Genomic DNA, 15,160 nt, shown 5'->3' with positions numbered 1-15,160 from the left:
CCGTGTCTGGCCAATGCCAGGCAGTGCCCATTACCTTCCTAATAAAATCACTACAGTGAAGCATGATGGTGGCAGCGTCATGATATGGGGGCAGCAGGGACAGACAGACTGGTCTGAAATGAGGGAAGGATGAATGGAGCTAAATACAGAGAGGTCCTCAAAGAAGAGTGCATGCCACATGGGATTGGGGGAAACGGTTCGCCTTTCAACATGAAAATGAATAAAACCGTACGGACACAGACTGCAGTGGAGGACATAATTATCTGTCTGTTCCAAAAGGCTGGCAGCAATGTGAGGATTCTGTGTTTGATTTCTCCAGTGCCTTCAAAACCATCCACCATCCCTTCTAAGGGGTCAGCTCAGGAATATGCAGGTGGATGGGCCTGTGGTGTCATAGATAATGGAACATCTGTCTGGCCGACCGCAGATTGTGAGACTCAAGGACTGAGGGAGCAACACTGGAGCACCACAAGGAACAGGTCAGTCTCCTTTTCTCTTCACCTTGTACACCATGGATTACAAATATAACACTCGGTCAGGTCACCTGCAGAAGTTCCATCACTTACTGTACATACACTTGTGGGGGTGTATTGATAAGAGGGATGAGGCAAAGGAAAGAAGTCAGGGGGAAAACTTTGTTCCTTGGTGCAAAAAGAATTGTCATTAAGAACAACGCTGCACATCCTCTCTCTTGGACACAGCAACACTGAGGACTTTCAGCCAATGAATTATTCAGCAGAAGAGTGTGAAGAAGCAATATGGGGCTCCTTTATACCAACAGCAACACTCCTGTGTAGCACATCACTGGAACGGGGACTGCCAAGTCAGAAAGTTTGTTTCTGTTTAATTGTCTTCCTTTTTAGACAACCTGATGTGTGTTTAGACCAACGTAATGTGTGTGTGTATATCTGTCTATCTATCTGTTATATAGTGCCTTTCACGTCTATCTATCTATCTATCTATCTATCTATCTATCTATCTATCTATCTATCTATCTATCTATCTATTGTTACACCCATGGGAGACCGTTTATGGACTCAAATGATAGTATTTGCTTACCAGACCAGGTGTTGGCACTGCACTTTAACTCTCTTTCCACTTTATCCCACAGAACAATTGGAGAAACACCCCAATAGTGATCACTTCCAGCTTATGATGTCACTTGCAGTTCCAATCCTCAAAGTCCCACCTCCAGAAGATCTAATTTCCAGTTCCCAGAATGCAACCTGCTTAATATATCACTTCCTGCTGTGTCATTATATAAATGTCCACCATTCTTGTTTTGATCAGTTCTATTTTGGACTCAAGTCTGTAAAGACCTAACTATTTTTTTTTTTGCCAAACCTTCACTAAACGGGATGGTCCCCAACACTTTTTTGTGTTCTTTGTTACACTATCTATCTATCTATCTATCTATCTATCTATCTATCTATCTATCTATCTATCTATCTATCTATCTATCTATCTATCTATCTATCTATCTATCTATCTATCTATCTATCTATCTATCTATCTATCATATAGTGCCTTTCATGTCGTTCTATCATTATCACTCTTAGACCTGTTTTCACATCATCGCATTATTCACATGCATTACTTCAACAAGTGACATCCATAACTGAAAAAGCACAAGGCGACCAGTTTTTTTTATGATGCAGGATTTAAATGATTGAATTTTCACTCATAACAAGAAGTAAGGAAACAGAAGGAATTTCTTGGCGTTGCATATATTCAGATGTCACCATTCTAGTAAAAATTTAGCTTGCAGCAGCGGGCAGTCGTCCAGTCTAATTGAGAGCACTGACAATGGCAGGTCATCTCATTCTGAATGTCCCACGATCCACAGCCGTTCCCACAGGAGCAGCCAGTCGGACTGTAACCTGAAAAAGAAAGAGGACCTCCATGGTGAGACGACTCCTGGTGATTTCTGTCTTCTAGGTAAGCAGTACCAAGGCCTGCTGTCTAAGTGGTGGGGCTCAAGTGCAGAGCTATATGAGGGCATAAACAGAATGCCATGTTAATGCTCAGATATACTTATAAATAACATCATTCTCAAAGCCATTTTAACCAATTTAAGGATGTGAAGGTCCTGTCATTTCATGATGTGTGTGCTGTCATCACACCAAGATCAGAAGAGCTCTCTGAGAACCTCAGAAGGTTGTGGATGCCAAAGAGTCTGGCGAGGGATTTATCAAGATGTCCAAATCCTTTGAAATCAGTCATTCCACTGTAAGGGTAATCGCCAACAAGACGTGTCGATTTCAAACAATTAATAATTTGTCCAGGACAGCAAATTCAGCCCAAGATCTGACCATTTGACACTAAAAGAATCTCCAAGAATTCTAAAATTTCATTGTGGGATCTGCAGGTAAATCTTGCAAAGTTGGTGTCGACAATCAGAAGTGGATGGCACAGATTTTACCAGCCTGCAAGGTGAACCGGGAAAAAGCCTTTGCTGTCCCTAAGACGACATTTGAGCGACCCTACAGCTTGCCATTAAACATCTGGGCAAAGACCTGACCTTCTTGAACAATGTGCTTTGGACAGATGTATCAAAGACAGAGCTGTTTGGCCACAGTAATGGTTTGACACAATGAAGACAGCATTTCAGGAGAAGAACCTCACATCAGCTGTGAAGCAATGGTGGTGCAAATGTTTTGGTTTGGGGTTGCTTTGCTTCCTGAGGGTCTGAGCAGCTTTTCAGCCATTGAGTCAACTATGAAGTGGGCATCATATCAGAGTTTGCCTGAGGACAACATGAAGCCGTCTGTCCAAAAGTTAAAGTTGAACTAGAAAGGGACCTTTGAACACGATAATGATTTGAAGCACAGTAGCAAATCCACCAGGGTATGGCTCAAAATGTAGAAATGAAGGATTATGGACTGGCTGTGTGTGTCAAAGCCCTTATTTGAATCCCTTTGAATTGTTGTTGGCAGGGCATGCAAGAAAACCCCCAAACATCTAGCAACATACAGTATATAACCCTAACCCTAACCCTAACCCTAACTCCATATGGCCTGTTTGATCGCTGTGTTGATAGTGTCCTAGTCAATAAGTGACAGTGTTTGGTCAAAGTCACATGGCTAACAATATCACAGCTGAGGACGTGACACTCTGCTGATGGAAGGAGAGTCGTGCCAGCTATTTCTGACATCAAGATGAAGTAAAGGAGAAAGTAGAGCAGAGTGTCAGAGCCATTGACCCAAAGTGGTGAAAGAAGGGCGAGTGGCGGATGTCCTACTGTACATGATGAGCAGATGCTTTTTAAATGTTTTTGTGTGTCTTCCTTCCATTTTGATGACTTGTGACATCATATTTAGCCCCTCATTTATCATTCTGGCACTCATGTTAATAGCCACGCTGTTTTGGATACATGGCGCCGTGTCCTCATCGTTGCACAATTAGAAAAATATCATTTTTTTCTCTTACCTGTTGGGCAGGTTGCAGACGTTCCTCGAGTGTTCACTGATGTGCAGCTCAGAGTTCCTCTATTAACGTACTGCATAACTGAAGGGGAAATAAAGACAGACACAGTATATTAATAGAGGCAATGGGAAGGACACACACACACACAGCTAGCTTTCATGAAAGACCTGCCAGAGAAAGTTTCAAATGATTATCAGCCATTAAAAAGCAAGTTAGAGGCTCTCTAAGTGATGAGCTGAGTTTACTTCATCGTATGCTTCACAAAATCACAGAAATATTCACAAACTTCGCCAAACTCCACGAAATGCATTGAAGTCAAAGGAGAAGGAGGAACTGAACAAGTTTTGAGCAGCTTATTGTGGTGCAATGAGAGCTAGAGAAGTGTCTGCTGACTCCAGTTAGTTAGACTGATTAGCAGTGATGACCACTGGGACACCGAAGCACAAAGACTGAAAGACGCAGACGGAACGATAACCACAAACAAAATACAACATGGCCACAAACTAAGTATATATATATATATTGTGGAACGGGACCCGGACACAGATAGACGGACATCGTTTTCTCACCCAACATACGTTTAATGCTGAGTTTACTTCACTCTGAGCTTCACAAAATCACGGAAATATTCACAAACTTCACTGAAGTCAATGGAGAAGGAGGAACTGAACAAGTTTTGTGACTTATAATGGTGCTTTAAATGTCCCTGAGAGCTAGAGAAGTGTCTGCTGACCACAGTAAGTTAGGCTGATTATTGGGGCCAAAAATGTGACCTAAGCTGTCAGACAGCAGTGCTGACCACTGGGACACCAAGCTTCAAAGAACGAAAGACGCAGACGGAGTGATGACCACAAACAAAATACGACAAATGTTAACAAAATATATATATGTTTTCACTTATTGCTAGTTTGTATATATGTATGTATTTATATCTCTCTATTATAAAAGGAAATCCTGAGATGAGACTTTTTCAAAGAGATATTTTCAAGTCGAGACGAGACTTTGGCCGTGAGATTTTTTCAAGTCCCACCCTCCTCTTAACAGCCCACGCCCGCGGTCCTCTCACCTCTCGTTCGTGTGAATGCTTTTGTCAGACACAGTTCCTACTCACTTAGCTCTTGTAAATTTTATAAACTTCCCAATTAAAGAAGACGTATTCTGTCCAAATCTTATTGAAGAATTTCATCCCAAAGGGTTATCAGCAGAAGAAATGAGTACACAGGTAATGCAAGCACCGAGAAATGATGAAGTCAAACAAATTAACACGAAAATTGTCAATTGGTTACACGGCAAATTGATTAAATGCGTATCAATAGATTGTGCTGAAACAGTTGGTGGTGATGGTATGGAAGACGAAAACATCAACTTACAATATCACGAAAAATATCTACAACCGTTAACACCAGCCAAATGACTGTAGAAAGAAGGATTGATCCAAGAAAGGTAATGTGGTACATCTCGGGATCACATTAGACAACAAAGGAGATCTTGATATGCCATTCGTATTAAAACATTTACAGTTTCCCGTTAGAATAACTTTTGCAAAGACAATTAGCAAATCACAGAGACAAACATTCAAAAAAGTCAGTTTACTTATTAGAGAGAAAGAAACGATATTCACTCACAGGCAGTTATACTTTGCGTTGTCACGATGTAAATCCAAACACAGAATCAAAATTCAATGTGATATTGACAAAAAGGTAATTCAGAAACTTATTTTTACTGAAGTTTTACAGTAAAAGTGTAAGTTTAAAAAGTATTCGCGAGTTAATTTTAAATCCAAACAGAACAAAATCGTATAACACAACGAATACCTCTAATGCAACATGAAACATAATTTTACTTTCAAATTATTACATTTTACTAGTTTTTTACTATGGTTAATTACTCGCTGTAATGTAAAATAGTTAGGTCTATTATGCAGATGTAACAATTCCCATGAAAGTAAAAATCTATTTAAATTGTACATCTGCATCCCCATACACGAGCGACAGGACCACAAAGAGGCTAGCGTGTAGCACCGGCCTGGGGGTTGGTGAGCGAAGTGAGCAGGGGGCAGAGCCCCCTACTGTGTATAAATATATATATATTTTTTACTTATTGTTTAATTGTATATATATATATATATATATATATATATATATATATATATATATATATATATATATATATATATATATATATATATATATATATATATATAGTGACAGGCGCCTAGCGTCTACGCCCCTGCACACTGTATTCAGGGGTAGCAGCCCTGGAGAGTGCAATACCTCCCCCTGGACGCTAGATGGCCACCCCCCTGGGCTGGTGTAGTGCCTCGGTTTCCCACAGGACTCCCTGGGAATTGAAGTTGGGGGCAGCCCTGTTGGGTCCCGTAGGTACCGCCAGGGGGTGCTGTGTTTGGGACTCCTGAGCCTGTGCGGGCAACAGCTTCATCACACCTGGAAGTGCCGCCGGATCTTGGTGATTAAACACCTGGAGCACTTCCAGGTGACCTATAAAAGGGAGCCAGCAACCACCACTCATCGGCGAGTCGAGTGAAGGAGGACAAGGTTGCGAGGGAGGAGTGGTGGTGCCAGGGAAGAGAAGAGTGCTTGTGCTTGTGCTGTACTGGTGTTTGGGACTGTGTTGTGGCTGGGGGGAGTACGGGGAAGACGTGCCCTCCAGCTGAAGAATAATAAAAATCCTTTTATTTTACACGTGCCTCCCGTGTTCAATCTGTGTCGGGTCAGGCGCTATATAGTGCCTTTCACAATATATATATATATTATTAAAAAATCCTGGGAGAGAAAGACGGGAGACGAGATGTGATCTTCACGTTAAGATCACGGAAGACACTTAAAAGACCCGCAAGATTAAAGAGATCGGCCACGGAGCGTTTCGCGGGGACCTTAAACATGAGACTTTATGCCAAGAGATTGACCCAGGACCGTCTCGCGGGATGTAGAACATGAGATTCTTGCAAATAAGAGCGCGGGCAGCAACACACTCAGTTGTGTAAAGGCTTTGAGCACACACAGGTCCAAGGCTCTCAGCGCATATAAAGCGTATAAGGACAATACGTTATAAATGAAACATCGACGACTAAGCAAAGAAAAAAGCAACGCGGAGGAAAGGGACTCGAAAGCACTGGAGAGAAAAAAGAGCAAATAAGAAAAAGAATAATCTAGGTGCGAATTCAGAAAACAAGGAAAGTAATTATCAGCCGGGAACAAGTGGAACTGAAAAAAGCACGTCCAATCGGGCTCAGAATTAAAAGACAAAGCAGAACTTCATAAAGACGTTCACAAACATTGGCGCTAAACACGTGCAGAGCAGGTTAGAGATTATGAAAGCAGTGGAATTTGAAAGGCTCAAAACAAAAAAAACGTTGGCACGATACACATGTGGAGAAAGTTAAAGATTATGAAAGTAGAAAAATTAGAAAGTATAAAAACAGAAAGTAGAGATCGCAGTAGTGCGAAGAAATTGAAATTATTACTCAAAAAAAGGGAAAATAATCACCTCGGAGCAGGTGTCATTGAAAAAAAAGCAGGACAAAGCGAGGTCAGAAATAAAAGACAAAGAGTACAAAAAAAAGTAAAACGTCATAAAGAGGTTAAAAAACAAGGGGGACAAACACATGCAGAGCAGGTTAGAGATATGAAAACTGGAATTAAAAAACGTAGGCACGAAACACATGCAGAGCAAGATACAGAATATGAAAGCAGAAAAAAACGACAGGGTCAAAACGAAGAAAGTAAAGATCGCATTAGCGCAAAAAAAGAGAAATTATTACTCGGAGGAATAGCGAAAAGGCGAATAGAGAGCGAACATATGGACACAGGTGATATGACAGAAATATGTAAATATTATAAGGCTTTGAAGTTTAAGTCAGAGAATTACAAAAACGGAGTTTACCTCGCATGCATTTATTGGTTACTTTGCAAAAAAATGATTTACTGCCGATTATGTCAATCGCTTTGTCTGTGCTGAAATTCCAACCAGAGAGAGCTATCCTGAATTAGGGTACAAAGTCATTAAACACACGTCTCACTGGCCTCATTAAAAAGATTCTGCACATTGGGACTCGAGAGATTCAAAATATTGTTTTTACAGAAGTTCTGAAATAAAAGTGAAACTAATGAAATAGCAACAGTTCAAAGAAAAAAAAATCTCACAAGTGTGTATCTGGAAAACCAAACCTGGGGTTGGCAAGCAAAGCGAGCAGGGGGTGAAGCCCCCTAGTATTTATGTGTATATATATATATTATGGAACTGGCCCCGGACACAGACAGATGGACATCGTTAGTTCACCCAACACACGTTTTTTTACACAAATATTTATAATTCCTTTAGTGCACGTCCCAGCGCCTCCATCACTGATCCCCCAAAGTCCAGGCCTCACAGTCACCAAATACCTTTCCTTCTGGCCGCCTCCACTCCACTCTCGAGCTCCGTCCTCTTCCACCCGATCTTGCTGCTTACAGAAGGGCGGCGGCCCCTTAAATAGCAACCCGGATGGGCTCCAGCTGCTTTCCCGGCGGACCCCGTGGACACACCCCCGTGTGGCGGAAGTGCCGGCTGTGCACCCGGAAGCCCTCCGGGTGTCCCCAGTTTTCTTCCCCCCAGCACTTCCTGGTGTGGCGGAAGTGCTGAGGTCCAGGGTTCTTCAAGCATCGGGGCGGCCCCTGGCAGTGACCACGGGCCCCTACAGGGTTGGGCTTCCAAGCCCTCTACCCATGGCCCCCAACACAACCAGGGCGGTTGCCCCCTCGTGGTCTGGAGGAGGCACAAGCCCTCGGCGTCCCGGCTGGGTACCAACCCCAGCCGCATGCCACTATATGTTTATTTTTTATTGTGTCTTCTATTTTTCTATTCATTTTGTAAAGCACTTTGAGCTACATTTTTTTGTATGAATATGTGCTATATAAATAAATGTTGATTGATTGATTGATTGATATATATATATATATATATATATATATATATATATATATATATATATATATATAGTTTTACTGTCAAATAATGCAAAGAGTATGCAACACGTGTTTCGCCCGAATTTTGGGCTCATCAGGCGTACACACTCACTGCACTCCCTCTCGGGAATCGAACCTCGGGCGTCAGCGGTGAAGCCTCTCATGTTGTGCCACAGCGTGTGGTTCGTTTATTTGACAGTCTGTAGATCGGGGTAATTTCATTCAAGGCATTATATATATATATATATATATATATATACAGTACAGGCCAAAAGTTTGGACACACCTCCTCATTCAATGTGTTTTCTTTATTTTCATGACCGTTTCCAGCACTCCATCACTCTCCTTCTTGGTCAAATAGCCCTTACACAGCATGGAGGTGCGGTTGGGGTCATTGTCCTGTTGAAAAATAAATGATCGTCCAACTAACCTGACTTCTGCACAACACAACTGCTGGTCCCAACCCCATTGATAAAGCAAGAAATTCCACTAAATAACCCTGATAAGGCCCACCTATGAAGTGAAAACCATTTCAGGTGACCTGTTGAAGCTCATCGAGAGAATGCCAAGAGTGTGCAAAGCAGTAATCGGAGCAAAGGGTGGCTATTTTGAAGAAACTAGAATATAAAACATGTTTTCAGTTATTTCACCTTTTTTTTGTTAAGTACATAACTCCACGTGTTCATTCATAGTTTTGATGCCTTCAGTGAGAATCTACCAATGTAAATGGTCATGAAAATAAAGAAAACACATTGAATGAGGAGGTGTGTCCAAACTTTTGGCCTGTACTGTATGTATATATATATATATATATATATATATATATATATATATATATATATATATATATATATATATATATATATATATAGTCACACACATGCACATGGCAGTGGTATCACTGCTGCCTCGCAGTAAGGAGACCTGTGGGTTCCTTTCCCGGGTCCTCCCTGCGTGGAGTCTGCATGTTCTCCCCGTGTCTGAATGGGTTTCCTCCCACAGTCCAAAGACATGCAGATTAGGTGCATTGGCGATGCGGGTGTCCCCAGTCTTCTTCCCCCAAGCATTTCCTGGTGTGGTGGAAGTGCTGAGGTCCTGGGTTCTTTAGGCACCGGGGTGCCGCCTGGCCCCCAACACAACCAGGGCGGTTGCCCCCTCGTGGTCTGGAGGAGGCACAAGCCCTCCTCCGCTCCTCCTGGGTGTCCCGGCTGGGCTCCACCCCCAGCCACATGCGACAATATATATATATATACATATGTATGAGGACAGTGTGACTGAAGTGAGGTGTGCAGCCTGGTTCAAGGTGAGGATGGCAGACAGAATGATAGACAAGTTGACAGGTGAGGTCAGACCAGAGTCTCCGTGGACTGTGATGTTCATGAATGACATTGTAATCTGCAGTGAGAGGAGACGGCAGGTTGAGACAAACCTGGAGGAGTGGAATTACACGCTGGAGAGAAGGAGAATGAGAGTCAGTAGGAAGAAGACGGAGTACAAGGTGGTGGAAGGGTGCAACTGCAGGGAGCAGAGATGGTGAAGGCAGATGAACTCAAATACTTGGCTTCAAAAGTCCAAAGCGATGGAGAGTGCAGCAGAGAGTTGAAGAAGAGAGTGCAGGCAGGGGGGACTGGGTGGAGAAGAGTGGCAGGAGTGATTTGTAATAGAAGAGAACCTGCAAGAGTGAAAGTGAAGGTCTATAAAATGGTAGTGAGACCAGCTGTGTTGTGTGGTTGGGAGACGGTGGCACTGACAAAAAGACAGGAGCCAGAACTGGAAGTGGCAGAGTTGAAGATGCTACAATTTTCCCTCAGAGTAACAATGGTAGTCAGGATATTAGGAATAAGAATATTCAATGGACAATACAGGTATGAGAGTTTGGTGACTGAGTGAGAAAGGCGAGATTGAGCTGGTTTTGGAGAAATACAGAGGAGACATGAGGGGTACATCAGAAAAAGAATGTTGAGGATGGAAGAGCCAGGCAAGAGGAAAAGAGGAAGGTCAAAGAGGAGGTTTATGGATGTGGTAAGGGAGGACATGAAGGCAGTCGGTGTGGCAGAAAATGGCGTACAAGACAGGGATAGACAGAGACGGATGATCCGCCTGTGGCGACCACTAAATGGGAGTAGCTGAAAGACGAAGAAGAAGAAGTATGTGACGTTTTGAGTGATTTCAGTTACATCATTTTAAGAAACCTCAACTACCTCCCGTAGTGTGACAGCTCCAGCTGCTCAGTCGATGATGAACCTAAACCGGTCTGATGTTATCATTACGAGTTCCTTCAACACGTACCCAGAACACCCACAGTGTATGCCTCTCTCTGTGTACTAACTGTAAATCTCTATTACTTACCATACGGCATATATCTGTCTTTATGTCCGTGAGCACCGGTTTCATCCAAACACATGAGTGCCAGGGCCAGTAGGCATATGATCATCTTCATTATGCCGGTCTCTGGATTATTTTTGCCTAAACAAGTTAAGATATAAATTCACTGATTTGACAGCACGAGGTTGAAATAAAAAGTGAGTGACTACTGCAGTCATTACTTGTATAACATTAACTAATATCAACCAACAAACCCAGCAGAGAGGAATATAAGTTACTTCATGCAAATGTTATTCATTAACAAAACAACCGAGCCATGGAGCTGAAGTAGAAGCCTAGAGGACCATTAAAACGTTCCCGGAGGAGCCATTGGGACAGCTTAGCTAAGAGCTTACCAGACGAGTCTGATGGACTTAATGGTCTCCACGCGTTTGTCAAATTTCTTTTGTTCTTAAATTTCAAAGCAATTTGTGTAGCGTGCAGTCCTTCTCTGTTCACTCTTAAATGATGCTGAACGGAATTAAAAATTAAGTGAAGTAATAAAGGATGCTCGGCGCGATTCCAGAGTCTTACCTCAAACAGACGAGAGTCTCCAATTCAGCCTCAGGTCATTACAGCCTGCTGGTTTTTATTTTATACTCTCAGAGGGTGTCTTTACTTTTTTTTCCCCCCTTATCAGTAAAAGTGATGAGATATATGGGAGTGTGCGTTAAAATGCAGGAGTTCACGTTCTAAAAAGGCATTTTGGCAATGAGTCAGGTCAACCTTAGGGTGTGCCTGTCAGTGTAAAGAAGCCACGCTGAAGATTTTGAAAATAAATACTCAAACTCGCTACAGTCTTCAGGACCCTTCACTTTCTGCACTCTTTATTGGGTTGTAGTTGAATTCTAAATGGATACATTTGTCGTTTTTTCAATCTACACTCCATAACCCAAAAGTGATAACATGTTTGTAGAAAGGTGGGCAAGTTTATTATAAATGAGACCCTGAAATCTCTCATTCTTAAAAGTATCCAGACCCTTTGTTGTGGCGCCCCAAATCGTGCTCTGGTCCATCGTGTTTGCTGGAATTCTACTTAAGATGTGACCAGAACTTGACAGGATGCCAACTGAAGTGATGGACATTGTGTAGAATGGCACCCATGTCTCTTTGTATAGAAGTTTCCACTATTTATACTGCATGTCAGGACAAAACCCAAGCCATGACCATCCAAGGAACTCTCAGTGGACCTCCACGATCAAATTGTGGTGAGGCAGAGATCAGGGCAAGGGGATCAAACTACTTCTAAAGGAGCACAGTGGGATCAAGAGTTGTGAAAGTTTGGAAACACCAGGACTCTTCCTAGAGTTGGTCATCCAGCCAGCAAGAAGGGCCTTGGTTAGGGAGGTGAGCAAGAGCCTAATGGTTTCTTCAAAAGAGCTTCAGAAGTTCACTACTGAGATGGGAGAACCTGCCGAAAGAACGACCATCTCAGCAGCACTCCATCAATCAGGTGTTTATGGTTATGGAGTTTGTCAAAAGAGAGAAAAAGATTCTCTGGTGTGATGAGACAAAAATGGAACTCTTCAGGGCAGAATCCCCTGCACTGTGTCTGGAAAAGGGAAAGCACTGCTAAACCACCTGCCTAATACCATCACTACAGTGAAGAATGATGGCGGCTGTGTCGTGCTTCTCAGAGACAGGGAGACTGGTCAGACCTGAGAGAAGGATGAACACAGACAAACACAGAGAAGTCCTCAAAGAAGACCTGCCCCAGAGTGCATACCACCTGGGACTGGTGCAATGGTTCACCTCTCAACGTGACAATGACCCAAAGCACACAACCAAGACAACGCTGGGGTGACTCCAGGTGAAGTCCCTGAGTGTCCTTGAGTGGCTCAGCCAAAGCACAGACTGTGTGTACAAAATGTGTGGAGAAGATGTATCCCGTCCAATTTAATGGAGCGTGAAAGAAAAAGGGGATAAACTGCCCAAATCCAGGTGTCATGAAGTAGGAGTCGCTTTTGAAAACCCACACAAATCGCTCCAGACATTCCTTTCTTCCTAATGCCAAATGACTTTTAATAAGGAATATCGGAGAAAATGAATAAGGTTTGATATGTATCTTGCAACAATTTTTGTGTAAATATGCATCATCAAACTGCCTTACCTTCATCTGTCTTGTCTCTGTTTTTTTGTTTTATTTCTTTCTGAGTTGTTATTGGATGCATCTGAGAAAACAAATTTCATGTTTTCTTTTGTAAACATGACTAAATAAAGCAACCTTGAACCTTGAGTCCCAAAACATATAAGTTCCAAAAATTCATAGTAGAGGGGAAAATCCTGTCAAAAACCCCAGCTAGACACACAAAGACGGCCCCATAGAACCTTTATAATATAAACGACTAGGGGGCCCTGCTTGCTTCGCTTGCCAACCCCCCTGCCTGCACTACGCGCCCGCCACTTTGCGTCTCTGCCACTCACGTATGTGGATTTCACTTTCACCAAACAACAAGTCTTTTAATTCTCATGGATACGCCTCTTCATTGGGAAGAAACACTACTTTTCCCTGATGGCAACACAAATTAGACGATCTACAAGTCTCCGACTTAAAGTTTAAAGCTGACCAATAACTACATACTTCTGTCATATCACCTATGTCCATATATTTGATTTCTTTTCGCTGTTCCGTTATTTCACCAAGTAATAATTTCCATTTGTTTGCGCTAATGCGATCTTTACTATCAGTTTCTTGATACTTTCGAATTTTAGTACTTTCATGATCTCTAAACTGCTCTGCATGTGTATCGCGCCAACGTTTATGAACCTCTGTACGACGTTCTACTTTGTCTTCTACTCTTTGTCTTTTATCTCCGACCCCGCTTGGAGCTGAGAGCGCAGGAACTGTGTCTGACAAATGCATCCACACAAATGAGAAGTGATTGGACTGTGGGTGGGCGTGGCTGTCAATGTTTGAGAGGAGGGCGGGACTTACTTGTCAAAATCTCTTCGCAAAAAGTCTCGTCTCGCGGGAGTTGAAATTATGTCCAAGAAAGTCTCATCTAAGGATTTCCTTTTATAATAGAGAGATGTATCCTTCACAAAAAGTGTTCTTCAATAACAATAAGCTCCATGGAGCACAAAGACAATATGATCTGACAAAATAATAAGGCAGCGAATCCCAATATGGAATCCTAAGAATCGTCGAAGATCACATTAAATTGACAAACGTCACCACTCCTTAGTGTATTTGAAATGAACTACCAGGAACAGGGGAAGACTCTCTGGATCTGTAAGGTGGTGGCCAGTTCCTGGCAGTGACTGACGGGTGGACCTGCCTCTTTGGGGGCACCCACAAAAGACAGAGTCAGCTTACATACTGTACACAGAAAAAATCAAAAACAAATAATGATGCGCACAATCAATATGAATAAAAGAATCAAAAATGATCCAAGGAGACATAAAGCATGAAACTGAATCCTCCGATTTGACAGCAGACATGCAAATCTTATAGAGAAAAATCAAAGCTGGAATTGCTGCCAAAGGGTCTTCTACAAAGAGCTGAATTAAGGATCTGAATATTTCTGTGAAGGAAAGATTTTAATTTTTGATTCGGTGGGGTCACCGAGTGCTGTAGGGTATCAAAACAGCCCATCCTGCGTGGCACCAATCACAGCAGAGTTCCAAACTGCCTCTGAAAGCAACATGAAGTGGGTTTCCATGGCCGAGCAGCTGCACACAAGCCTAAGACCGCCATGTGCAATGCCAAGTATCGGGTGGAGGGGTGTAAAGAATATGCCATTGGACTCTGGAACAGTGGAAACGTGTTCTCTGGACTAATGGAAGGCACTTCACTACCTGGCAGTATGATGGACAAAGATTTTTGGTAGATGTCAGGAGAACACTACCATAGTGACTACTGAAGAGTTTGGTGGAGGAGGGATAATGGCAGAGTTTGGGCTTGGCCCCTTGGTTCCAGTGAAGGGAGACAGTTAATGCTACAGCATACAAAGACATTTTAGACAACTGTGAGTGGATTTTCCGATGTGTGTTGGGAACCTTGCCTGGCCGAGACCCCCTCAGCCTTAAAGGAGAAGGGGAGACAGCATGCACAGGTCATTGTCTCCCCCTGATTGAAAGATGGCAGCCACATTGGTAGGGCATCATGGGAACGGGAGTGCTTTGCATGAGTCCTATTGGTTCCCGTGGGTAGCGCCAGGGGGCACAGAGAGAACTTGTGAGCATTGTTTTGTTGGGTTCCAGTCTAACCTAGAAGAACTGTCAGGCCACATTTATGGGACACCAGAAGTACTCCTGAGTTTCACATAAAAACATGGCTGCCTTTCTCAACTCCAAGAGCCAGTGTCAGGAGGAGGAGGAGGAGGACAGCACTTGCTGTGAGGAGTGGAGGTGAAATAGCGATAGATAGATAGATAGATAGATAGATAGATAGATAGATAGATAGA

General features: G+C 42.8%; 1 protein-coding gene across 1 annotated transcript; it reads right to left on the bottom strand.

Moving 5' to 3' along the window:
* Window positions 1-1,641: 1,641 nt before the first annotated feature.
* On the bottom strand, window positions 1,642-11,218 carry LOC120540896 (resistin-like beta). Its single transcript, XM_039772046.1, has 4 exons — window positions 11,111-11,218; window positions 10,740-10,856; window positions 3,430-3,507; window positions 1,642-1,880 (listed from the first exon to the last, which is right to left on the bottom strand). The coding sequence occupies exons 2-4, from the start codon at window positions 10,828-10,830 to the stop codon at window positions 1,747-1,749; spliced, it is 303 nt and encodes a 100-aa protein (XP_039627980.1). The 5' UTR covers window positions 10,831-10,856; window positions 11,111-11,218; the 3' UTR covers window positions 1,642-1,746.
* Window positions 11,219-15,160: the final 3,942 nt, after the last annotated feature.

This window comes from Polypterus senegalus, chromosome 12 (genome assembly GCF_016835505.1).
Source record: "Polypterus senegalus isolate Bchr_013 chromosome 12, ASM1683550v1, whole genome shotgun sequence".
NCBI lineage: Eukaryota > Metazoa > Chordata > Cladistia > Polypteriformes > Polypteridae > Polypterus > Polypterus senegalus.
Note: the sequence above shows the minus strand (reverse complement) of the source record. Positions and strands in the feature narration are given on the sequence as shown.

Excerpts from the sequence above, each read along its gene's own strand:
- LOC120540896 (XM_039772046.1), bottom strand. The coding sequence starts at position 10,830 with ATGAAGATGATCATATGCCTACTGGCCCTGGCACTCATGTGTTTGGAT. Across the intron at positions 3,508-10,739 it reads AGACAGATATATGCCGTATG|TTATGCAGTACGTTAATAGA; the intron begins GTAAGTAATAGA and ends TTTCCCCTTCAG. Across the intron at positions 1,881-3,429 it reads GTCTGCAACCTGCCCAACAG|GTTACAGTCCGACTGGCTGC; the intron begins GTAAGAGAAAAA and ends TTTCTTTTTCAG.